Source organism: Carassius auratus, chromosome 26 (genome assembly GCF_003368295.1).
Source record: "Carassius auratus strain Wakin chromosome 26, ASM336829v1, whole genome shotgun sequence".
NCBI lineage: Eukaryota > Metazoa > Chordata > Actinopteri > Cypriniformes > Cyprinidae > Carassius > Carassius auratus.
The window spans coordinates 16,247,548-16,275,089 of record NC_039268.1 but is presented as its reverse complement, the minus strand read 5'-3'; the positions used below and the strand labels follow the sequence as shown (position 1 = coordinate 16,275,089).

At 39.3% G+C, this 27,542-nt stretch overlaps 1 protein-coding gene across 1 annotated transcript; it reads right to left on the bottom strand.

Annotated features, from left to right (window-relative positions):
- Positions 1-312: 312 nt before the first annotated feature.
- Positions 313-26,954, bottom strand: frem3 (Fras1 related extracellular matrix 3). Its single transcript, XM_026204469.1, has 24 exons — positions 21,926-26,954; positions 21,721-21,810; positions 11,886-12,032; positions 11,284-11,514; positions 11,038-11,163; positions 10,692-10,943; positions 8,792-8,941; positions 8,468-8,677; positions 8,099-8,296; positions 7,845-8,009; positions 7,585-7,767; positions 7,297-7,427; positions 6,176-6,334; positions 5,678-5,981; positions 5,425-5,556; positions 4,990-5,321; positions 4,494-4,686; positions 4,209-4,313; positions 3,086-3,213; positions 2,823-2,957; positions 2,555-2,681; positions 2,240-2,427; positions 1,452-1,598; positions 313-1,371 (listed from the first exon to the last, which is right to left on the bottom strand). The coding sequence occupies exons 1-24, from the start codon at positions 26,952-26,954 to the stop codon at positions 853-855; spliced, it is 9,381 nt and encodes a 3,126-aa protein (XP_026060254.1). The 3' UTR covers positions 313-852.
- Positions 26,955-27,542: the final 588 nt, after the last annotated feature.

The window sequence follows — 27,542 nt, the reverse complement described above, 5'->3', positions numbered from 1 at the left end:
TTGCTTAAATCTAACACACACACTCAGAAGAACTGTTATGAAAATTTGAATAAAAATTGAAAGGACTAATTAAAAAAAAAAATGTCCAATGATCTTGAACAAGTTTAAATTGTCTGGATAGTTTAATAAGGCTTTTGATGTCCAACATACACTTTCATGCCAAAGTAAATGTACCTTTTATTCTTGTTTACAATGAAACTTTTTTTAACTTTGGGGAAAAATGAAGTAGATTTATGGTAGCACTTTATTTTACAGTCCTATTACCCATGTACATACTATGTACTTAACTATGTAACTATGTAATAACTAGGTACTAACCCTAAACCTAACCCTAACCCATGTAGTTACCTTGTATTACCAGAACTTTCTTAGATAAATACACTGTAAGTACACTATAAGTACATGTAAGTACACGTACTGTAAAATAAATTGCAACCAGATTTATCTATAATGAATGAACGAATAATATATCTATAACTCAATTACAGTTTGACACAAGCTGAAGCACAGATTCGCTCTGTTTGTCTGAGCAGGATCACTGTGGCCAATTCTGGTTCACAGAACTACTGATGGAAGCGCGCTAAAATTACATTAGTACTATGAAGCTCAAACTTAATCTTAAGATAAAGGCAACAAGCAACTTCCTTTAATTTGACCAAGTAATATGAACAGTCTTGGAGTTGAGATGTCTTCACTGAAGCTGCGGAAACCTCCAAAAGAGCCACATATTGGATGGTGTCAGTTGAACTGAGGAGTGAGATCTCAGAATCTTTCTGTCTCAACTTCAGCTGCTTCTTTGAAAAGAAGAGCACCGTGGTGAGAGTTAGTTGTGATCAGGGGAACAAGGGCTGTTTAAACCTCAGAGCTGTCCACATTGTGTCGCATGGGCTCGCGGTTGTACGCTGTGCAGGACGAAGTGGAATAAGCTGGGTACTTTTTATCTTTCCTCTTGCGTCGCATCAAGAGAACCACCAGAACTACAACCAGGCATACCAGCAGGATGAGCCCAGCCACCCCCAGCAATGTGGACATGCCAGCGGGAAGAGAGGAATCTGAACCAGGCCCTTTGCCCAGGCTCCCCTCCACCAGAGGGGGCTCCAGGTAGGTTTCCCGACCCCATGGCTGACTCACCCGAAGACGGTTTGAACGATCCAGGGCGATGTGCTGAATGTTGGTTCCTCGATTATTCTCAGTACCGATCTCGAAAGCTTCTGGGTCAGGTACTGCACGTCGACTTCGGGATTGGGTGCCAGAGTCAGAAATGGAGGATATAGCGTGGTGGTACCCAAGGCTTCTTTTACCACGGCTGGCGTTCTCTTTAGAACGGAGTGTGTAGATAGTGTGGATGAACCATTCACGGCCAGCAGTTACCTAGTGAATTAAACATAAAGACTGCTCAAGATTCTGTTTCAAATTGGGTTTATGGTTATAAAACATGGTGAGTCTCTGACCTGGAAGAGTGGAGATGATGACAGGGTGAAACCATCTGATCCAGGTTGTTGGACTAAAGGCAGGGCTCCAGGGGTATCCACAGCAAGGCTGGCATCGAAATTGACATTTCCGAAGACGGTGGCTTGGGTTTCTGGCTGAGCTTTGTCCTAAAGTTCAAAGACCAGGAAGTTCATGCATTCAGTGAGCACAATAAATATATTCAATTAACATGAAGTTACATACTGTACAATGACTCAAAAAAATTGCATTTCTGTATTAAAATCAACTTTGATATTTTTGGGGGATATAAAATAAAAAAATGTCTAAGTGAAAAAACTGTTCTAAAAGCTTTAGAACAAAAACAAAGGCTTAAAATGACAAATCCTTAAAAACATTTTTAATACAATGATATTTTAATAACTGGAGGAGAGGGTGGTAACAAAACTTCACCATTGTTTATTGATATTTGAAAAAAACTTTTGTCTGCCAAATCAATGTGTGTGGCTAAAATACAAAATATATATGAAATATATTCTGACCTCTTCATGACAAGTCACAACTTTTTTTAAACCACATAGCATTCTTAGACATTTTTAACTTTTTTTTTTTTTATAAAGATCACATGAAACCACATGATTTTTATTATTTTAAACTGCATTAATAAAAACTTTGACATTTTTATGTCACTGATATTTTAATATTTCTCTGCTCAAAAAAAGATTAACATAGTGGTAACATAGTCTACATTCATAATTAACATTTGTACGAAAGGTACAGTAAAGCAAGATGGTATGAGGTAATTACATACCAGGATCTTGAGTCTGTACAGCAAGGATGGAGCGTCAGCCAGGCATCCATACTCTTTATTAGTAGGGTTGTACTTTGGCACGTAGCCGTCTGTACCAGTACAAAGGAACACTTTCTCTATGCTGCAGGAGAAAGAGTCACCCAGGTTCTGCACCGGGTCCACCATCACTCGACCATAGATGTTCGAACCTACAGCGGAACCAATTGGAACAAAGTTTCACGCTCAATGCAGGAACTGAATTAATTAGTGGTTCAGTAATTTTCACCTAAACTAACATTTAAATAATTATATTATATTGCTTTTGGATTGTGGTACCTTCCATGAAGGCAGTGTCCGTGCCCTCTCCAAAGCCCATGGAGCCATCAGACAGCCACATCTCCTTCTTCGACAGCAGGAACATCTGTGTGTTCAAACTGAACTCTGCTGCTACAGGGTCACTCACCTGAGAAACAGCACAAAATAACAAGCATCATGCTTAAATATTCATTGTGACTTGTAGGATTAGATGAACACACTCTAAGTAAGTATATAGTTGAACCAAAGATCAATACCAAATTTTCAGATTGAAAAAAGACAAACCAACCTGCTGGAAGCGGATGTCCATGTCGAAGGTGAGGGGCTCCCTTGGGTGACACACAGGGGGTATGCTGAACTCTCCGTTAGGTGAAGCAATGCATGGAATCAGCTTCACAGTATAGGTGCCGGAATAGTCCCTCACCTACACACACACGTGATCAGTTTACCTTTTTAATATTTATACAATCTATAACCTGCATTTACTGTATGTATGCCATGACTGACAGTACCTAAAAGAAACAAAAGGTAGAAAACTGGACTTGAACTTACAGCAAAGTCAGAAACGAAGCTCCACTGTTGCATGGGCTGATTGTAAGTGGGCTCAGTTCTGATCAGGGAGAGAGTGAACGTGAGTCCAGAGTGGTCCGCTGACATTACCATGGAGGACAAAGTGGTTCCTGAAAGCCAATACAAACACCAGACATTTAAAATTCCAATTAAACATGACTTAAGAACATGACTTAGCCTAGTTTAATAATAGCCTATTTAACTCAAATAATATTTGATAATATTTTAACACATTTAGAAAATGATACAATGTATTATTATTACTATTGTTTAGAAATTGTGCAGTTTATTTTATCAATAAAAATAAATAAAATAACAAAAAGATTCTCAGTTATGCCAGCCAGTGTACTGATCGACCAACCAATCAGAGGCCACGCATCGATAAAGTTATCACCGCGTGAAGCTGAGAAGAGAGATATCCAAGGGAAATGAATACGGAAGTTACGCCCGTTTGCACTGACTGTTGAGGATGAATTTACCATCTGTAGTTTGAAAGACGTGAGGACACAAACGTGAATGCATCGAAGTGAGGTAATTTTTAGAAAGAGTAACGCTATTTCCAACAAGGCGCCACATGAGGAATAAATGGAGACAAAAGTGCGCCAAAACAAACCCGGTCCAAAACGAATCATGTTTACATACACAAGCGAAATGAGCTGAGCTCAGACTCAAGACGGAGAGATATTGTATAATTTCCAAAGACCTAACGTTACATGGTGTCCATTCACTGCGTTAGCAAAGGCTAATTAAAAAAATGTTTAAATCAGGCCATACAATTTATTATTAGCATAACTATATTGCTAACATAGCGCATTATTGTGACCCCTTAAGTGAGAATGATAAAAAAAAAAAAAATAATAATATATATATATATATATATATATATATATATATATATAATGTCAATTCCAGTAGAGGGCAGTGAAGGTTTCTGTCAGGAGGTTAGTGACAGGACTTTTACTGTCAGTAGGGGGCACATAGTACTGTAGCTACTGTACTGTACTTGCACTGTATTTTATATTTTGTACAGCACAGTGAGAGCTTGTCTGCTGATATGAGTGTGTGTCTGTGTTCATCTGCACCTGTGTCAGTGTTTTGGGGTTACCTGGATGAGACATCACAAACTGTCCCCTGAATCGAGCCTCAGTCTTGAAATTGACAACAAGACGGCCTTCATCATTTATTCTCATGCTGGTGGGATACATGGCACCTATACACAAATAACAACATCAGACAGGTTATAGTGATTTTCATTGAAGTTTTAGGTGGAGAAGAATTTTGATATATGCTGATGTTTTAAAACCTGCATTAATCTATATTCATGTCTATTTAATTTCATCATTTCAATTACTCTGAGTTTATGCTCCATCTCTTGAAGTAAAAGTACTACCTTGCAGTTCAGCCTCTGGTGGGCTTCCAATACCGTCCTGCCATAAGATGGCAGTGTCATACACAAAGGTGAGCCGCAGCTCAGACCGTAGGTCAAAATGTTGCCAGCCGCCAACCGCAACGGGTGAGTGGAAGACATAAGACACAAACAGAGGCACCCGCAGGGTTACATAGGACTGAACAAGATTCAACACCTACAGACACAGGAACAGAGAAAGACACATTGAAAAAAATTTACATGTAAACGAAATGTGAAAAGATTTCCATTTCAAATAAATGCTCGTCTCTTGGACTTTTTGGTCATCAAAAAATACTGAAAAAAAGGAGACCGTTTGGACACAAAAGCAGCAAATCAGTATATCAGAATGATTTCTGAAGGATCATTGTGACTGTGAAGACTGGAGTAATAATGCTGAAAATTCAGCTTTGCCTTTGCCATTGGCTTCAAATATGAATTAAACATAGCACTGAATGACACAGATTCTCGAAATCCTTACCTGTCCATCTGTGCCAATGGATCCTCCACAGTCATTCAGCAGCTCTGACATGTCGTAGTAGCTACTGAACTCCCACAGACATGCCTCCAGGTTAAGATTGCGGTAGAATCGGAGGGAATTGGTGCTACGGATGGCCACGCTGTACTGGTACGGTAAAGTCTCGCCAATAATTTCTGGGTTCTTTGTGGCGTCGGTGATGAAACCGTGTGCCGTTTGGATCTCGTTGAAATCCAAGAGGTTAGAGCAGCGGTGGTTACCTACTCGTGTGCCATCTGGACTAAGGGTTAGCTCAAAGTTGGAAAGGGGACGTGTGGAGATAACGGGCAGCATGCCTAAGCAAAAAGTGTGGAGATTAATATCCTGGACTTTTTGGACATTTCAGCTGACATTTGCTTACTTAGTAGTGCATTGTTTGTGATAGAGGTGGTCACTTACCATCCATGTGAGGCATAGTAACAGTGAGTTTGATCAAATTGGGGTAGTCAGGGTCATCTGGGCCGGTGTAACGGATTTTAGCAGAGAACGGTTCAGCACCAACTGTGCCAGGTATACGAGGCTGACACAGGCCTAAGGATGGCAGACAACTTCATTAACTTCTAATCACATTCATTTTCCTAGAATCCCCCAAAAAACAAACGAAACCCTGTGCTTTGTTGAATTAGTAAGAAATGAGAAGCAAGAGCCTCACCCTCCTCTCGGCTGATGACCACGATAGGGGAACTGAGCTCCAGCCCAGCATCTCCATTGGCGTTGAAGGCTCGGGCAGCACATTGTACACGGGAGCCAGCCTGGAAGTAGATGGAGTCCAATGTGATGGACTTGGTGTTTGTGAAGAAGGTGTTGGTGTCCACTTCTCGCATGGGGCTGGTGACTCCATCCGGTCCACTAGGGGCACTAACCATCCAGCGGTACTGAGTCATTGTGTCATTGATGTTCTCCACCGAGCAAATGGAGCCGGTCTTGTCAAAGTCAAAGTATTTGGGGTTGCAGGACTGACAGAACATGGACACAAGAAAACAGGTCACCTCACCTTCTCCATTTGCAAGATGTCACAACTATACATTCATATATATATATATATGTGTGTGTGTGTGTGTGTGTGTGTGTGTGTGTGTGTAATTTTTTTTATTAATTAATAAAAAAAATGGATTAATTGGAATTAACTGACATCTATGGTGTCACTCACCGTAACGCACACAAGAGGATAGCCGGTTGGAGGGTGGGGATTGTCCTTGGACCTAACTGTATCATCATACAGCAGCAAGGACACCACCTGAGGAACTGCTGGGAATGTGACATCAGCAACGCTATTCATCTCTTCAATGTACACAATAGCCTTATTCATCTACAAAAATGAAGAGAGGAAAAAAACAACTATTTAGGCTACCGATCTCATATTAGGGAAAACAGAGTGTGGTCAATCCTACAATAGCATAAGCAGCAATAAACAGACAATCTGTGAACCTTTTTTTCCCCAAGTAAGCACTTGACATATTTGTTTCACAAAATATTTTAAGAATAAAATTAACAAAAGTTGAGAATAATTTGTATTCTTTAAAACAACTTTTATTAATTTATTGGGTTGTTTAAAATATGTCAGCATTAGATCACTGGCTATTACAATTACTAGATGTGCATGCATGCTCTGAAGGGACATTAAACAGTAAACAGAGAGTGTAAATGAAAGACCCCACCAGCTTGAGACAGGCTCTTTAAAAAAATGTAAGCAATACAACAAAATGGCATTTAAAGTATTTTTCAATGAGTTGATCAGCAAATATTCGGCACAGTGAAATAACACCACAAAGCCTGTCATGTTCTAAAGAAAAAAGTACTATGTTCTTAAAAATATATTTGAAAACTTCTTGAATTTTTTGTCAAGAATGCTACTTTGTAATATTTTTTAACTTCTTAAAATCTTAAAACGTTCAATATACAGTAGTGGTATAAGTTGTAAAGCTCCAAACACATTTGAAATGTCCAGTCAGAGACTTGTGACGTTTATGTGCAGGAGACTCTCACTGTCAATAAGATAGCAATAAGCCCCCCATAATGGCTCTAAGGCCTTGACTGTAAAGGGTTTTGTACATGTTCAGTGGATAACTCTGCTTATAGGTCACTGTGTCTATTGAGGCCCATTTACATCATACAGAATCCTCTGAAAGAGACTGGAGACAGCGATTGGCTCCTGCTGACAGAGGCAGCTGCCACATGGCTATTTTAGCAAGAGAGTCACATTAGCGTGTGTCTTTGCGAGTATGCGATGTGGCGTCTCTGGGGGTATTTTTAGAGATGATGGTCTCTGACCTGTGTCTCAGCCACCATATACTCGTCAGGCTTCATGTGAACTGTGAAAGCCTCACGAATCTCTCTTTGTCCATCGTAGAGAACCTGGATCTCCACCACATGCTCTGTCTCACCCTCTTTAAACTCCACATCTGTGAGGACATGCAAACAGATATATATATACAGAAAGGAAATAGATAACACTCCTGGATGTTGCATGTTTTGTTGAGCATGGTGAAATAATTTCTGATAATAGTACGGCATCTTATGGGATTTGTATTTAGTAGCCTTCATGGGTCTTCTGCTGACCTTGAGAAAGGGGATTGTAGTCCTCTCCTGACGTTGCAGAGCCATCCTTGGTGTGAATTCTCACCACAGAGACCTTGGAGGTGTCGCCCCGACGCAGGACAGGAATCTTCACTACAGCAATCTCTCCAGGAAGTTGTGGCTCTCTTACACTGTATTTGATCTCAGCAAACCTGATGATGGATTCTGCAGTGGAAAATGAGTTTTGTTTGCTGTGAGAGAAGCTCATCAAGACCTTTAAGCAGATATTTGTCAATACTTACTATCTTTATGATCAGTGATGGTGACCAGAGCTTCTTTTTGTTCTCCTACAGCAGCTCCATATAGTGATTTGCTCTTAGGTGTGCCCAAAACCAAGCGGAACTCCTCATCCTCTTCATGAATCGTGTCATCTACTAAAGTTACTACACATGGCTTCTCAATCTCTCCTGTAAACATGCATATACAAAAGATGAGCGAATCATAAAATTATAGCTGGATGAAAGGATGAGGAACGGGTTGAAAAAAAGTAACAGACCTGGTAGGAACACAATGATAGATGCGTCAGTATTGGGTCGTTCATCATAGTCCATCATGACCTGGGCAGATCCCTGGCGTGTGTAACAGCGGACTGTGGACCTCTGATTGATGTCACCACTGCGGTACACCATTGCCTTCACCTCTCCATCAGCCTCATCTACCTTATACTCTGCCTCTCTAAACTGGACTTTGGGCACTGCAGAAGATCCCAGCATTGATTCATTAACCAGTATCACTCAACTAAGATGACTGTATTTAGAATTATTCATTGGAACTAATGCACATTTTATCTGCAGTTTGATATCTTCTACAACAAACAAACAAAAAATGGTTGTATTTATTGGTTCATTTGTTTTCCTTTACTCACAGTCAGTGAGAGTGTCATTGATGGTGATGACGGTTTTGCTAGGTTCTCCAAGAACTGCGTTCATGGGCATACGCAGCACCAACTCAAACGTCTCTGGTCCCTCCAGCTCTGGCTGGCCAAGATCATCAAGAATAGTCACACGAAACGTTTGCATGGTCACACCTGGAGCAAAGTCCAAGTTACGGCTGATTCCCACATAATCTAGACCCGCTGGGAGGAAGAGAAAAGGGTGGGGGAGAAACATCATATGCATGTTTTTTTTTGCAATTTTATTAGGTAAAAATCATATATCAGCAACTGTTGTTTTTGACTGACACTCTTTACCTTCTGCTGAAACAGGGTCACTCTTTCTGGAACGGACTGTGACGGTGGCTGTCTTTGAAAGGTCAGTTCCAGTTCTCCACACTTTCACCTCCACATAACCATCACTCTCATCCACCATGTATTCAGTCTCTCCAAAATAGAAAGATGGCTCTGTACCGAGAGGAAATATCTGTCAATCTCCACTGATTTTATTTTGAAAAATTTTAACTCTTGATATTTTCCTCGTTTATATAATTATATATATATATATATATATATATATATATATATATATATATATATATATATATACACATACATACATATATATATTAGAATCTGAGATTTTCAATGTAGTCCCAGACTTTTGACCCTGTAGTACCTTCAGCAAAACAGAAGCCAAGAGGAGGTGCTCTTTCCAGCAACTAAAATGACATTTAAAGCCATTGTTCCCAGAATTGTTAAGTTGTGTTTCATCTTTCACAGAGATGTTTTGACCCATTAGTGCTTCAGACAAAGATCTGGATCTGCCATCACCCCCATGACAGCACAGGAAACCTACCATTATTTCCTACGTCCTGTCTGAGTCTTCTCCTGTCAAGATGCACTTGGGTGAGTGTGTGTGTGTGTGTTTGGGAGGTCTGAGAGTTTCCCAGAGCGATATCTGCATCAGCTCAGGATAAATGAATGTAGAGGGGAGAGGGCTTTCCAGGGTGGGGGAAGAGGCCGTAAGTTTGAGGGGTCGTACAAAGAAAAAGAGAGTAGTGACACCTCCATAGACAACAAGTCAGAGACAAAACAAAAAGATTCCAACCCTGGCTGGCATCCAGACCACAAGTCTATCCAAGTCCCCATCCCCCCTACAAATACCGGGGCCTTCCAGACCCACCAAGACGCTGGACTACTACAATATACACATTAATCTTCATTTCTTTAGTCTAGGCATGTACATACATTATTTACGCATAAATATATGTTGGGGTAATTTCCCAAATTGTGGAGGAGGGGACTGTTATTGATGGTGCTGATTGCAACTATTAGATTGTTTTTATGAGTGAAGAAAACACTGAGGATTTATTGAAAATGAAAAGATAAAAAGGCTGTGCTTTAAATGGTGAATTCCTGAATTAATCTTTGAACGTACTAAATTCAAAGATGACTTGTTTGGACTGTGGTTCCTTTGAGTAATGCATATAAATCCTAAATCCTACATGGATGGGGTGTTCACAAAGCTCTTTCAGGTTCCTCGCTGAGGTTTATGGGTCGTTACTAGGGTCATAGGGGCCTCATTTGTGCTTCTTCAACTTGTTTTGGGTTATCGTGTTACCATGCTGCCAAGGACAACAGTAGTATGACCAAAAAGTAAAGATGGATTGTTCTGTGACTAACAATGGTTTCAAAGCATGTGTAATAAAAGAGCAACTATAAAGAAACAGGTAAGATAACCACAGAACATGGAGGAGAATGTGTTGTGTCTTTGAGGATGAGTAAGTTGTTTTTAAACTCCAATATCAATCATGAAAGTACTTTGTGGTTAAGAAAAATAAAATGCATAGTTAGTCTGGCTTGCACTATTATATATATATATATATATATATATATATATATATATATATATATATATATATATATATATATATATATATATATATATATATATATATATATATATATATAGGCTCAGTTCCAAATACTCTAGACTAGTGTGTATATTGTTACAAAAAATATATATTTCAAATAAATGCTGTTCTTTTAAAATGTCTATTTATCAAAGATTCCTGATTTTTTTTTTCAACTGTGATAAGAAATAATTGAGCATGAACTAGAAATGATCATGTGACACTGAAGACTTAAAAACTGGAAAAAATAAAAATAAAAATGTAATTGAATAACATTATTTATGTAGTTCTAGCCCACTCACCATCATCACTATCAGCCAAGATTACCACTTTGGCACTGGGGAACTTGGCTCCCACTTGGCCACCCATAGGCATACTGAGGGACACGTTGAAGCTCTCCTCTTCCTCAAAGAGGGAGTCATCAATGATTATGATGCGACACGACTTCTCCCGCTCATCCTTATCAAAACGCAGGATGCTGGTGTGGTCCTCGGGTCTTGTGATGAAGTCTGAATAGGAGAGTACTGTGCTGGGGGTAGTTCCGGTTGCACTGCCTGTATAGAAGGATTTCTTTTATTAGATGAACAAACTTACAAGTACTGCAGAATATACACCAGAAGTACAGTGTGATCATTTTTTAGATCTTACCTTGTTGTGTGTAACAAATAACCATTAGTTCTTGGCTGACGTCTCCTGATCTTCTTACTGGGACTAATAGTTCTCCTATATCCTCTTCTATACGATATTCTGCTTGAGGGAAGAACACTGTGGACTCTGGAAAGAGAGAAATTCCAGTGCTTAAAAGTGAATATTCCATTGTGGTGCACACACTCTGGAAGCAGGGTTTAATAGTACGTAGACGAAGTAGGAAATCATTAAACATGGCATAATTACCATCACCAGGATCTACAATCTCCACAGTAGCTGTATCAGGGTATTCAAGAACAGCCATCACTGGCTCTGAAAGCTGGATTTCGAACATCTCTGAAGTTTCAAACTCTTGGTCTGTGAATATCTTCACCCTCCAGGTGGCTGAAGTCTGGCCGGGATTAAACTGGACCTGTTTCTGGGCTTTGCCACGGAAGTCTTTGTCCTGTTTTGCTGTACCATCTTTGGTGGCAATGCCTTTAAATTGAAAACACTATTTAGACCTTAAACTACAAACATAATGAGTGAACAGTTCATGATATCTGCTGACTACTTTATAACTATATACTTCAAGGAACAATAAAAAAACTGTGGTACAATTTAAGACATTGCAAGTCATAGTTAAAAGGGGTGTGAAAATACCGAACACACAGAGACCAACTTGTAACAGCTGCAAATAAACATTGTTTACTATCTCTAAATATATACGGACATGACAATGAGGGAGGTTCAGTTTTGTTGTCATATGTCATTTTAACATATAGGCCTAAACAAATATTTTGTAACAGAAAACTGGTGATAAAGATTTTGACTTGTTGGGTAACACCATCACTTTGATAAATACTTACTGACAAATGATGTCTCTCCCAAGTATCCCCGGCGTTTGAGGGTGACCTCCAGAAACTTTGCGTCCTCATCCACAATGTAGTATTCCCTTTCTAGAGATATCCAGGCCCAGTTTAGACGGAATGGTTGTGGTTTCAGTTTGTTGCCCCCTTTTCAAAAAAGACAAAGTGTATGTTTGAGCCCTTGAGAACATGTGATGTGACATACAGCCAAGGATGGTGACCCATACTCAGAATTCATGCTCTGCATTTAACCCATCCAAAGTGCACACACACAGCAGTGAAGACACACACCATGAACAGACACCGGGAGCAGTGGGCAGCCATTTATGCTGCGGTGCCCTGGGAGCAGTTGGGGGTTCAGTGCCTTGCGCACTGAAGTCGTGGTATTGCCTGCCAGAGATTCAAACCCACAACCCTGGGGCTAAAAGTCAAACCCTCTAACCACTAGGCCACAACTTCCCCATGCAGTTTGCTAATGATTCATCTCTTTCAAGTTCAGATATGTAAAAAGAAAGAGGGGCCAAAACCTGATCCTGTGTACTGCTTGTACATGTCCCGTGGTTGTTTAATTTTCTTTTGACATTCTCCACCCATTTTTGTCTTTCCCTCATTACTACTGTAAAATCAATACTCAGTATGTTCACACTGCCTTCGTTTTTTTACTACTTTTGTTGGTAGCTGAATGAGGTTCAAGAAGAATGAGTCCAATGAGGTGTCAGGTTAATGCCGAAAGTCCATACCATGACAGTGTAAAGAAGGCAGTTGTGGAAAATTGTGGTTGGTGCAAATTAACACAAAAGATGGAAGGTTGAAAGAGATGAAAATGGCTGCAGGAATCATAAAAAAGACAGTCTGGTCTTTTGTCTCCAAGACTTGCATACTGTATGTGCTGCACTTATGTGCCACCTCCAGATCCAAGATTAACAAAATAGATTGTGTCCTGGTATTTAACTTTTATTTTATTTTTAATAGATCGAGATATGGAAATATTTTATACATTTTAGAATGATTCCAGCTCTTTTCCATCAAATCATACACACCTCAGTGGCTAATTATCACTTTGAGTAATCAGTTTAAAGTGTAATCGGATTAGACTCTCTCCATGGACTAAATGATTTAAGCAGTGAGGATCTTGAGTCTTGAGTGACTGAAGTAGGATAAGGAGCTGTAATGACTTTGAAAGTATTCTCCATCCCATTTTGACATAATCCATGCTACCCCCATGACTCTGATTATCTTTAAAGACAAACGGTATGTTACATTCTTAGACACTATTTCTTGGCTCAGTTTGTTAAGATGTTGTATTTAGTAAGTAATTTCGTAGTCCCCGATACATCACTGTAGATGTCAAAAATGTTGGATGGTTGGTGCATAACTGAATAAAAATAGCAGTTTTAAATGTGAACTCTTTATTTCCAGCAGTTTGTGAAAAAAAAAAAACTGCTTGCCATTTTGTAGTTATTACATAGCTGCTCTTTTGATGTGAGCATATGCAGAAGCAATATTGTAGTTCAAATCACAAGATTAATTTTTAGTAATCAATAAAACTGCATCATTATGTCGTACATTGGCTTTCTTCTTTACCATCCTCTTCTCAGTTTAGGAAATGGCTCAGATTGGCATGACAGCATTGGCCTTGACCAAGCTCAGGTGTCAGACAGCTCTGCCTAAAAATATAGAACTCATTTATCATTTTTATCTCTGCCCTAGATTTCTGAAGAGTCGAAGCTGATTGACATAGAAGATGTGGGGGAGCCTCATTTAAATGAGATGTTTTATCTCTTGTTAAGCTTTCACAGGAGTGTGAATATAGTGGCACATTACAGATGCACCAACTAAGATCTAACTGCATTGCTGAACACATTAACAAGTATTAAAAACAAGCTGATTATTAAACATCCCGCAAAGGCACAATGAGAAGAAACTGAAGCCCGTTTTCAAAGGCTTAATGGAAGGGGAACCGTATAGTAGCTCAGCCAAGTGTCTCTTTCTTCAGGAGACAAATTTCCCAGGCATAATGCCCAGTTTGAGTATGAACTGATATTGAGCTTAGTGAGGCTGTATCAGAGGATTATCAAACGGACAACATGCAGACTGAAGGCTCTCTTTCAGTTAAGAAAACAGCAGTCACCTGTGAGACGCGGAGGCCTTATGACATTTCTCTGGCCCTGGATAAGGGCACTTTGTCTACAAGATTATGGAAAATAGTTTCACTTGCAATGGAGACAATGTCCCTCTATTCTATAATTTCCATGCATAGCCATAATTTTGTCACAATTATTCTATATAAAAAAATATCTAATAAAGTTAATAGGTACTGTAAGATAAAATAATGAGACAATCACAAGCACAATACTCATAAAGAGTGAGTATTAATTTTGAATGTAATAGTACTTAAGGGGTTTTCATTTTGGGGGTTTTGCCAAAACAAAGACATTTTTAAAGTCCAGTTTGTGAGTGTGTGATATTATAAAGCTACCTTAAATTGTTTAATAAATGATCAAAATTGTATTCATTGTTTATTAAATAAAAGAAATTAAAGCTGCAGTAGGTAACTTTTGTAAAAATATATTTTTTACATATTTATTAAACCTGTCATTATGTCCTGACAATAGAATATGAGACAGATAATCTGTGAAAAAAATCAAGCTCCTCTGGCTCCTCCCAGTGGTCCTATTGCCATTTGCAGAAATACATCGCTCCCGGTAAGAAACAACCAATCAGAGCTGCGGTCCGTAACTTTGTTTGTGTTCAAAATGTAGAAAAATGTATATAATAAGCGAGTACACCATGAATCCATTTTCCAAACCGTGTTTTTGGCTTGTCCTGAATCACTAGGGTACACCTATAATAAGTGTTTATATTCGGACTATTTTAGATTGCTTCGGGAGTACCGCGGCGAAGTAACCCAGTACCTTTGTGATTCTTCATAGACATAAACAGGGAGAAGTAGTTCCGGCTACAATGCAACAATGCAAGCAGTTCTGTTTTTTTTAACCGCTAGAGCGTCAAAAGTTACCTACTGCAGCTTTAAAATATATGTTATTTGTTATTGTGCTAAAACCATACTGATGTTAGACCTAGTAACATTGCCGGGTTCAGTCCCGGAACGAGCGCTGTGTGAACAAAAGTCAGATCATGCGACTCTTTTACCAGGTGTTTTGAAGAAAGTGCAAAATCTAGCGATCCGGGAACAATTGCCGGGACACATTACCCAGGTATTTGCCGGAATCGCAATGTGAAAGGGGCTTGTATTAGTCACTTCCTGTGTTGTTTACTGGGTTTCAGATCAGAGATTTATAACCATGCAGTCTAAACAGATGCATTTGCAACTGATGTTCTGATCCACTATCACTAATGCACTGTTATTTCCAGATTGAATTCAGCCATCAGAGTTGAAAGTCACCTGGGGCATTTTCCTAAATAGTTTTATTGCTATGTTTGGAAGGCAACTGATGTTTTAACAGGGACTGTGGAGCCCACCTGAGTTTTCTGACTGTGCACATTTTCTCTTTCTCACACAATTTTCTAGTGGTTTTCAGATTCCAAGAGTGGGAAGTGACAGCTGTATCCTCACTCCCTGCATTTATTCCCTCCCTTGTTCACCCCCTTTGTCAGCTTTTATCTGAGCATGGGAGCAACAACTGAGGCAGACAGCAGGCACTGTCTGGGTGGCCCAAACCCACTCCTGTGGTTCTTTCTGCTTCTTTCTACACTCTAGGGGGATTTGTGTCTACAATGAACAAACAACACAAAAGTGTCTTCCTTAAAGGCAGAATGTTTTCTCATGAGTGTTGTTTTTAGTTCAGTATATGTCATGAGAATTGGAGCAGTACAATAGCAGTTTTTTGGTGTTACAAAGTATTTAAATTAAGGGTTTCTGATGTAAGCTGGAGAGGCAGTAAAGCATTACTGAGTGGTGCTAACTCATTTAATGCTCTTGAGGTATTTATGACTGCAATAATACATAGAAAGAATGCAGGGCCAAGTAATGGTCACAGTCACACTTATTCAAGTCACCAACAGCCTTTGATATTCCAGAAAAAAAAGAAAAAGAAAAAAAAGTTAAGAAGACCTGAATCCAGAATAATTAAAGCTAACACTCATGGCTTCAGAAAAATAAATTAATAAAATAAATACATATCTGATGGTAACACTTTAGTATAGGGACCAATTCCCATTATTATATGCTTATTAGCATGCATATTACTAGCATACTTTCTGTTTATTAGTAATTTAAAAGCACATATTCTGCATGACCATATTCTACATCCCTAATTCTACCCAATATCTAAATTTAACAACATTCATATTAACTATTAATAAGCAGGCAATTATGAGTTGAATGAGGCAAAATCATAGTTCATTGTTTGTTAATAGCCAGAATTGGACCTTAAAATAAAATTAACCTTGACTTAACGACTCACAAGTATAATTTTGTGCACTAAGAAAACAAAAATAATGACTTTTTTCAACAATTCTTCTCTTCCATGTCCATCTCAGCCATGCATTCACGAGAGTATTAAGGTTGAACCACTGGTGTCACATGGACTATTTAAACAATGTCCTTACTATCTATCTGGGCCTTGAATGTGTCAGTTGGGTTGCTGTCTATGCAGGGTCAGAAAGCTCTGTGATTTTATCAAAAATATCTTAATTTGTCTTTCAAAGATGAACAAAGGTCTTATGGGTTTGGAACAACATGAGGGAGAGTAATTAATGACATACTTTTCATTTTTGGGGGAACTATCCTTTTACCAATCTTTGTTTCAAGTTGGCAGTAATAATTCCCCACTGAAGTAATTTGTTTTATTTCTATTACATAACATTTTTATATAGTTACTTTTTTTTAGGAATTAGGCCCACCAGATGATGGATCAAAATGGGTTTTGCTTGTAGAAAGATTGTGTTACATTTAATGGTAAGTATAAAGTTGCAGTGGATAGTTCTTATAGTTCTCAGTGCCACAGGTCAATAGATGTATAGAGCCTCGGGCATGGGAGAGAATGATGGGAGGATATCTACATTCACTGCCAGAGGCATATTGCAAGACTAAACTGGCCTAGCACATCCATATCCTTTTATACTTACACGAACCAGGGCCATGTTAAGTATCCCAAACATGAAAATGTATGCATGAAATGAAATGAAATGTACATGAAATGTACCATGCTTCAGATTAGACCCATCTGTTTTCCATCTGATACGAATATGGGTCACATCTTTCTGACCTGAGAAGCTTTGGCCATTTCCTCTGCATCTAATAATGGCGTCTCACAAGCACCAAGCTTGGAAGTCTATGTTAGGCGCCTCGTGTAATTCCAGGCATTCCACAGAGGGAATATTTGACAACTGGACACTGGCAGGTACTGTACTTGTCCACGTGACATCTGTGTAAGTCAGGCACCTGATCGCCAAACTGCAGGGTGATGAATTATGGCATGGTAGACCAGCCACATCCCTTTTGACACCAGTCGCCTAAGTTGTCTATGGCAGGCAGAGGAAGAGAGATCAAGAGAAAATACTCTTAGAAAGGAAAGGCACCATATGGTGATCTCAAGGCTCAGATCACAGAAAAAACTCTGCCATCTGTGAGAGATAAGAATAACCCCAGTTACATACATCATATCCTCTAGCAAATATGAGAGTTGCAAGGAGGAAATAGAGTAATGGAGAGGTGTTCAGTGCAGCTGTGGCAGAAACTGGCACCAAAGAGCAGTAAATCCTTTTGGTGTTTACAGGTCCGACACACAGATTAGATGCAGACGTCTATGAAAAAGAAACCACAAAACTCGAGAGAGACATTGTAGACCTGATACTGTACATGTTATGCCTCTTTAGAATTTGGCCAGCAGAGCACCTATGATGCCTCACTAGGTTTTGCAACTGAGCCTTTCTCCCTGGCTTTCCACCAATACTCATGTTTGATTATCCTGAGTAATTGCTGGAAGAAAATCCAAACCCAAGCTAGCAGACTGATCTTCTCCATCTTCTACAGCTCTAAAGATGAACTAGGCAAGGGGGAGCCCCAGGGTTTTCAGCATATCTTGTAATGGCTTTGAGTTTCGGCCAGGCAGAGAGAGATCTTTGAAAGGAGATCTGTTAGCAGATCTTTGCTCCTTGACACACAAATCCCTTTCTGCAATGACTTCTACACTCGGGTCAGTGTAGCTGGTGCCACAATTCTCAGGGGAAATGCATTCCACCATCTAACAAGTGATCATATAACATTGCTTTATGTCCCTAATACGAACAACGTTATTTCTGTTATGAAACCTAAGCTTGTACTTTATTGAAGTATGTTTTATGTGAACACTGACAGCAGATAGAAGTTAAACTATTAACTTTGTTCATAGGCTAATACATGAGTTATATGGTTGGCAACTTGCCAGTAACTAATTATACAAAGCCTGGTGAATTAAAAGTATATCCATTCAGTTGAAACCTGTAGACTGTTTGAAATTCATTCTGATCTTATTACAGTTAAACAGCAAGTAGATAATAGGGATTGTTTAAAAATCATATAGATACATAAGCTTTACTTAAAATGGTGGATGGGCAACTCTCGTATTATGGCTAGCATTTTGCTTGTATCCACAACACCAATTCCCTTTTAACACCTCATCTTCACTCCTTCTGGCCTTAGAAACTCTGATCTATACATAGATGCGTATTAGTGTATCCTTGTAGCATGCAAGCTATTGTGTCTGTGAATAACTCAGTTTGGTGTGCAAACATGTTTTTGATGGTTTCTCTGACGTAAACCATGACAAATAATTAGATAGGGGACAGTAGGTCAATTTTAAAATTACTGTTATTTATTTATAGCTTTAGATACTCTGGAACCCCACAAATAAAGATTGTAAACTCAGTTTTAACAGTGGGTGAGAGTTACTTTGAGAAATGTATACTGTATGTAATGCCCCACAGCAAGGATGTAAACCTGTTCCATTCCTATCCATTAGTTACTTTAAATCTATATGAAGTTTAGACATCATAGTGTCAATCTGAGGGTTGCAAAATGTACTCAAAAATGAATACTGTTTGTAAGTACTAGATTCTTTAGGGTCCATGTCTAAATGGTATTGTTTCTATTATCTTGGCTAGCTCTCTGAAAATGTGTATCTTTCTTGGCTCTTATAGCAGTTACTGCCACTATCTGAAATGTTGCCAAAGAGATGCAGTGTCAGCCCTAGTGCATGCTCCAGTTCCTGTGCCATTAGTTAAACTACTAAGAAGCAAATGTCTGCTCCTTTTTAAGTTTACAATTAAGGATTTTCATAAAGATGCACAACCAAGTTTGTGCTGATCATATGAATTAACATAGGATATAAGTAAAAATTAAGTCCTGGAAATAATTAATAAATACAGCCTTTCTTAGTGAAAATAAAATTGTATACTTAAGTATGATTTATTTGTACGTACTTTAGTAAAACTATATATTTATGGCACACTATAAAATGGTATACTTAAAGCCTGCTAAATTGGAACAACTTATTTTGTACTAAATTCATTTTAGTTGTAGAGAAGCAATGCTGAAGTTCAACTAAAGTTGTATGAAATGTACTTGTTTGTGCTAAAGTGGAACTATTCCAAGTATACTTAAGTACAATTAAAATAAACTCTTTTATTTAATTTTTGAAATGCAGAATTCATTCAGCATAAACTTCAAGGGCCTTATCATACACCCGGCACAATGCAATGCAAGGCGCAGTGTAAGTGTGTTTGCTAGTTTCAGTCCAGCGCCATTCGCATTTTCCCGTCCAGTGCCACGCCGTTTAATTAGCAAATGCATTTGCGCTCATTTTTGCGCCCATGGGTGTGCTGGTCTAAAAAGAGGTGTGTTCAGGTGCATTGCTGGCACATTGCTATTAAGGAGCTGAGAATAGACTGCTCCATAGACCATATATATATTTATATATAAATGCCTACATGTCCTAATGGATAGTCATCACATATTTCAGAATTAGGCTATTTATATCTATTATATATCTATTTTCTCACACACAAGCAGCTCTGTTTCATCTCGGAGATGCATTCTGTCTTTGTGTTTGCCAAATTCCGCCGCGTAAATAGCAAATCCGTTATGCTGGCACGAGCTCAACTGGCTCTTAAAGGGAAAGGAAGATGATACTCTGATTGGTTTATTGCACGTTACGCCCATTGCTCATTAAGAGAATAGGGACAACCCGTTTAGACCATGCGCCCGGGCGTGCAAACCATTTTTCCATCTGTAAAATAGCAAAAGTGGATTTGGACACGCCCTGAGTTCACCTGCACTGTCCGCTTTACACTTTGCATTTAGATCGTTAAAATAGGGTCCAAAATGTATTTTGGTGACATTACAATTGCAATTAAATTACACTGTAAGAGTTTTGAACATGCATTAGTATTATACCAATAACAAACTGAGGTCATACTAGTGACTTTCAAATTAATTGCAATAACATTTAACAAGTAAACTTGAAATGTGCTAATGGCAAAATGATTGTGTGCTTCTAATGCAATAAATTTACTTTTATAAATAAATGCACAGCTTAAGGAATTGCCTTTTACTAACATGCCCAGTGCACAAGTCAGCTCAATTATCCAGAGAACATCAGTGGAACATTGGACACAGACATTTGAACAATGTCTGAAGGAAACACGGTGGACTGGATTTGAACCCAGGTCACTGCCACACACATGCAGTGGCTTTACCAGTTTTAATACTATAAGTAAACAGTTTTTGGGTTTGTTCATCAATGACAGCTCGAATTACAAATGTGCAACAGGGATTCCCAATATTGAAAGTATAAAGTTAGGAGAGACTGACTTATCAAGCTCCCTTCACTGACCATACCGTAGCCTATATTTAGGCCAATGTTAAAATCACATTATTAAAATACTTAAGACACTTTTAAGGGATGAAGGAACAAACAAATATCAATACACAGAATGTGATGAGAACTCATACATGGGCCTTGTTTACTTAAATGATATGACAACATACAATAAAAACAATCCCCATAGACATACGGTACCTTATATGGCCTTCATACAGCTAAAGGATCATAAGATGAGTTGATTCATTCATCTATTATCGACACTAGTTGTTGGGCTGAGTGAGCATGGACATGTTATTGGGGTTATTAAGTACCGTCCTCTTTCAAAGATTCTGTCCAGTTAGTTTTTATCTGTATGTAAAATATAGAATTTATTATAGAATAATTTTTTTAATAGTATTTTACAAATTAATTTGTAGTGCGCTAAGTTTAATAACTACATTTAGATCAGTATTTTCAGCTAGTAGAGACATGCCAATCTATTTTAGTGTACTTATCATTAAATACATTTTAAATACAATTAAGTATATTTATTTTTCACTAGGGTTGCTTAAGGTTATTAGGAAATGCTTTGACATTCAGTTAAGATCCTCACTCCACATTAGACAAATGCTATTATTTACTCACACCAAAGCTCTACCAACTTGTCCAGGCTCATCCAAGTTGAAAAAGATTCTTTGAATAATCATTGTTTCCTTTTTTAATGTCTGAATGAGTGTTTCTTGTTGTCATGACGAGGTGAAATACAGTCTGATTTCCAAGCCTGACAGCTAAACTCAGAAAGTGTTGGCATTTTGAACACATAAAATGAAGAAGCACTGAAGCATTAAACATTGGTTATTACTGACTCTGACAAAGAAATACTCTGCTAATTATAAACCAACCTAGAAAAGTCCCCTTCAGCAAAATGTATTTAAATGAACAACTGAAAGCTTTGAAATTCCTACAGCAGCTTTAGTGACACATGACACTTCCAGTTAATAAGAGGGGCAAGGAAGAGACTTTCTTACCATTGTCTTCCACTGTGAAGTAGAATATGTCACTTGTGGCATTGGATCCATCAAGAAGCACATAGCAAATCTTCATGTCATCAATATCAGCTAATAAGGAGAAAGGATGGAGTATGAGAAGTTTGAGATTATTAAATCTTAAATAACAGTGAAAGGTTTTGCATAATATATTTCAGAAACAAAAGGGTAAATTAGAATAACTTACCCTGTGAAAAGGACTTGATGCTATCATTGCCCAAAGCATAATTCATGATAAAGCCATGAAGAGGGGTCTCCGTTACAACATACTTAAGCACTTTGTTTGGGCTGTCTCTGTCCTCAGCCTTTAGAGCTTTGCTGGTAATCAAAAATCCAAGGTGCCCAGTATGAAGAGCCCTCAGAGTGGGTGCTGCTTTGTTTACAACGATTTGAGGCACTCCATTGTCCACTGTGGTGATATGAATGGTCATCACCTGAGGTTTACGAGTTTCATATACAGTATCAGGGAAAACATAAAATTCAGTGTGAGTCCCATCAGTAACTGTGAAAGAAAAGCTGTCTTCATTTGTCTCTGTGCTATCATGCCTGTAAGTTATAAGGTTTTCATTAAGGTCCTGCTTGGTAAATGATGAAATGACTTGTGTTCCATTGAACAGAAGCTGACCATGAACTGGCACTTGAGTCACTATAAATCTCAGCAGGTTGTCTGGTGTGTCACGGTCCTCCACTGTCAATTCAAATGGTGTGATCAGCTTGGTTTCTCCCTCCCCCAACACCAACTTGTTGATCGTCAAAACTGGTTTCTTGTTGTCCACATCTGTAATGGATACACGGAAGGTGCGGAAGACAGGGTTGTAGCCATCTGTCACCTCAAACTCAAAGCTGTCCATCTTCACTTCATCATCAGATGTATGGATATAGTAGATCTTGTTGCCAGCTAGTTGCAGCTGAGTGAAGGTGGAGATGGGCACCCCTGGCAGATCGGTACTTTCAAGATGGCCCCTGCTAGGAGCACGGGTGATGCTGAAACTTAGATATTCATCTGGGCTGTTGATGTCAGTTGTGCTGAGAAGGTCTGTGGTCAAGGTGACCCTACCTCCCTCTTTGAGTGTAACACCCTTGTTGATAACATCAGGAAAGACCATATCCATGCTTCCAATATTAATGTAGAAGTAACGATCAATGAGGGGATTGATTCCATCGGTTATATCAAACTTAAGCAGGTCACGAACACCCTCCTGGCCTGTGTGAACATACTGAATCAACTGTTTGTCAAGTTCATCTTGAGTGAAATTCATTCCAATACTAATATTACCAATGACAAGTCCATGTTTGGTTATTCTCTGAAGATAACCTTGGCCAGGGCCGTAGCGGACAATGTAAGTAAGCTCTTTGTCTTCAGAATCCAGATCTGTGGCCTTCAGGACACTATTACTTATTACTTTGGTTTCTCCAATTTCTACTTCCAGGCCATCATTGATGGCCATTCTCGGGGTTTCATCATCAACAGGAATGACCATTATAATGACTTTCTCCTCAACAGTGTGCTTCCCATCAGTGAGTCGAATTTCAAAACTGTCTTCCTTGGTTTCAGAGTCATCATGTTCATAAACAATATTGGAAGCCTCCTTGATCTGCTCTAAGGTAAATTTCACCACTGGAAGTGTTCCAGTGCTCAACTGCTGAACTATGTTTCCATGTTTTGGGTTTTTAAGTATTTCAAAAAATAATTCATCATTTGGGATGTCTGCATCAGCAGCATTCAAAATAGGAGTGTCAATAACCAAGCTCATCCCCTCCATGACAACAAACTCACGAATGAAAATCTCTGGCTTTTCGTCATTCGCTGGGATGATGACAATGGGGAAAAAGTGCCTTTCTGAAAAGTTAATACCATCGGAACAGCGAAAAGTGAATCTGTCCTCCACTGGCTCCACACCCTTGTGAATGCTTTGGACATAGTAGATGTGACCTAGACCAACATCTCTAATGGTGAATGCGGTGATGGCAGTGCCTGCTCTGGATTTTTCAGAACCAGGAGCTGGGGAGATGTTCTCCACATAGCCAGAAGTGGACTGAACGATAATGGTACACAATATATCATCATTATCAGTGTCAATGTCCTCAGCTTGAATGTGCTCTAATGTAATAACATTTTTCTCACCCTCAACTACTACAAACTGGCTGCCAACATTAACTATAGGTGGAATGCTGTCTACAGGGAGAATGGTGACATGAACACGGACTCCTTGGACTTTGTTGCCACCAACAACCCATTCATCTGACATATCAGATATGGTAAGATTGAAGGAATCATGCTCTTTGATGGGACCAATTTCACCACTAGTGTGAACATAGATGACCACACCATTGATTATGTCTTGCTGAGTGAAGCGCTCGGCTTGAGCTCCATTCACCATTATTTCTCCTAGCCTAGGAGGCTCCTCAACTATGAAAGTCAGCATGAGGTCATCTGTGTCTTCATCACGACCCTGGATGACATTACTGGTGATTTCTGTTGCGCCATTTTCAAGTACATCAATGGACGCACCTAACAAACCAGCTGGTAACATAATCTTTGGAGTTTCATCGTCCACCGGCTTGATGCTGATCTTTACAACAATGGGGACTTCATGGAAGCCATCACTAATGTCCAGCTTAATGACATCATAAAGAGATTCTTCACCACTGTGAATGTAGGCCAATTGGCTGTTTTCAATGTCCTCCAACACAAATGATTGACCATTAGACATGTCGATTCCTAAATACTGCAGCTGCCCAAACCTGGGAATCTGGGTCACTGTAAATTTAATGTTTTCATCCTCAGTGTCCTGGTCAGAGGCATCCAGTTCATTTTTGGTTATTATATAAGTATTTCGCTCCAGAACAGTGAAACCAGTGTTAGTAATTACAGGGGGTTTGTTGTCAACAGGCTGTAAAAAGATTGTAAACAATCCATCAACTGAATTACTAGCAGTGTCCTCCACGCTGAATGTAAACTGGACCACTTTGGGAGTAATACCAAGCTCTTGGTCCGGGGGTTTGTATGCCACTTTGTGGTGGTTGACCTGAGCTTGCGTAAACTCACTGATTGTGATGTCAGGGCTATCAGTCAGCACAATGGCACCAAGAGGAACAGGGTTGTTTTCATCTGTGTCAGTAGGAGGTTTGATGATGGTGTACTTAAGATCCCTGTCATCGCAGTCCAGATCTGTGTATCGTAAATATTTTTTCTTGAAAAATGTCAGCTCGTATTCCTTGACTTCCATGTGTAATGTGGTGCCAGGGTAAAGTTCTGGAGGAATATCATCCACTGGATGTATTTTAATGGTGAATGTGTGCTCTCCTGATTGATTTGGTGGGTCATTGTCATCCTGGACTCTAAAGACAAACTGGTCAAACACAGTTGTGGTACTATGAGGTCCTTTGTGACGATAGAACAGCTTCCCATCCAAAATATCCTGCTGAGACCATTCTGTCACCACCTGTTCAAACATCTCATCTGTTGCACTAAATTTCCATGCAGATGGATCTGGAGGAGGCTCCACCTGCTTGAGTAGTAGCTCACCTATGTCTGAGTATGGTGCTTCTAGTATGAATTTAATTGTTGAATCCTCTGAGTCAATGTCTGTGGCACTCAGGATAAAGGGGGAGATTTGCATTACTTCATTCTTGAAAAGCACAATACCAGTGTTTGCATTTATAACGGGGGGTTCATCATCAGTGGGGGCAATTGTGATGGGGAATAAAAACTCTACTTCGTTACTGCCATCAGTCATTCTGAATATGATATTGTCACTGTAGGTGTCACTTCCATCATGCTGGTACACAACAATGCCAACGTCTAGATCAGCTGGTGTGAAAAATTTTCTCTTAGACCCTAACACTGTCAGCTCTCCATGTTTTAAGCCATCAACAACTGTAATCTTCACATCATCAAGATTATCCTCGTCACTTATCTCTAGATTGTGTAAGCTGGACAGTGCTCTTGATTGGCCCTCAAAAAGCAGCTGTCCTGTGTTTTTGGTTACCACTGGAGCTAAAGTATTCATTGGCTTCACAACAATCATGAATGCAAAAGTATCAGAAACAGCACCATCAGTGTCAACAATTTCGAATTCAATCTGGAAAATTCTTTCTACATCTGAATCCTCAGAGGGAGGCTTGTAAGCAATTTTCAGGTCTTTTACATCTCTCTGATGGAAAGATGTGATCGGCTGGTTTTGATCATCTGTGCTTATAATATAGCCCTGCTGATAGCCCAGGGGAGATGTTATGTTAAAGATTAAATCATCAGAATCTGTTTCAATATCCTCTCCAGCCAGCATATCTGAAGTAATGGCTGTCATCACAAATTGGTCAATCTCCATCATCATCATAGAAATAAAGCTAGGCTTTGGTGGTGTATTTTCAGTGCCCTCTTTGATTCTAACCATTATCTGGAAATGTTCCTGTTGAATAGTATTGCCATCATTATCTTGTACTTCCACTAACATTGGAATATAGTCTCTGTTCGGAGAGTTAGTAGTTGCAGTGTGTTGATATTGAATTCCCTTCTTGACAAAATCATCGCAATTAAACATCTGACCATTAACGGAGTTATCAGTAAGACTACCATACCTGGGAAGTTTGCCTGCACCAACCAGCGTTGTCACCTTACATGTAGTGACACCATCTTCAAAAGCAAACTCCAACGTTTTCTTGTCAATTGGGTTGCTTAGCCCATTTAGCTTGTCCACAACCAGTGGCATGTTGCGGGTGACAACCTCCAGTTGCTGAAAGACCACTTCTACTTCAAGAATGAAAGGAACCACCACTGTGTCTGTGTGGGAGTCATACCTCAGCTGCAGTTTTATGTGGTCTTTGCTTGGACTCCGGGAACCAAAGTGAGTATATTTTACCTCTTCTGTTCCAAAGACGCAGGGGAACTTCTTGGGTGTAAGCATTCCAGGTCTCTGGGCCAGTGGGTCATTGTCCAGGACTGTAATGTGACAGCGGTCTCCTGCATGCACTTCAGTCACAAGGTCATTGATAGGGTCCAGATAAACAGAGCGTCCAAAGGGAACTCTAATCCCATTGTTGGCTACCAATATTGTCTCAGCAGTAGGTCCAGGTTGGTGCCTATGGCGGAAAGGCGCGTCGAAAGGGTCTGCATCCACTTTAGAGAGACAACATCCTATTGAAATCAATATGAACAGGCACTTTATAGTTGCTCCTGCTGCACTTAGCCTTCCTCTTTGCAGACAACCAGCCATATTTTTAAAGCTAGTTGCACTGCATGAACTTGTAAAAATAGATTCACTGCAGTGTCAAAGCAAGATTTAGGATGATTCCCTTGTTTTCTCAAGGCTTGGTTTTGATCTCACTGCTACGTTTCCCCTTCTCTGTCCTTACACACAGCACAAGAGCAGCTAACCTACTGAAGCACTGCAGGTAATACTTAACAAGGGAGATAGTGACAGAACAAAGCTCCACCCTTAGTCCAACCTCTCCCACGGCTAATTTAAGGCAGCACATTGGACATCCCCCCAAAGTGTTGGATTCACTCTAGCCCTCCCTCTCTTTTTCTCCTTTCTTACCCACTGAAGGCAAAACAATTCACATTAAGACCAGAAAGGAAATAATTTGGTAACACTTTAGTATATTGACCAATGCTCACTGTTAACTAGTTGCTTATTAGCATACATATTATTAACATATTGGCTGTTTGTTAGTCCTTATAAAGCACATATTCTGAATGAGCATATTCTACATCCCCAATCCTACTCAATACCTAAACTTAACAACAACCTTACTAACTATTAATAAGCAGCAAATTATGAGTTTAATTATGAGTTAAAAAC

Bases quoted from the DNA above. Each gene is read 5' to 3' on its own strand.
- frem3 (XM_026204469.1), bottom strand. From the start codon at position 26,954: ATGGCTGGTTGTCTGCAAAGAGGAAGGCTAAGTGCAGCAGGAGCAACT. The intron at 8,010-8,098 runs GTCTGTTACTTT...GCATGTTTACAG, and splicing joins TATCATTGTGTTCCTACCAG to GAGAGATTGAGAAGCCATGT. The intron at 2,682-2,822 runs GTTGGTTTGTCT...GCTGTTTCTCAG, and splicing joins TGGACATCCGCTTCCAGCAG to GTGAGTGACCCTGTAGCAGC.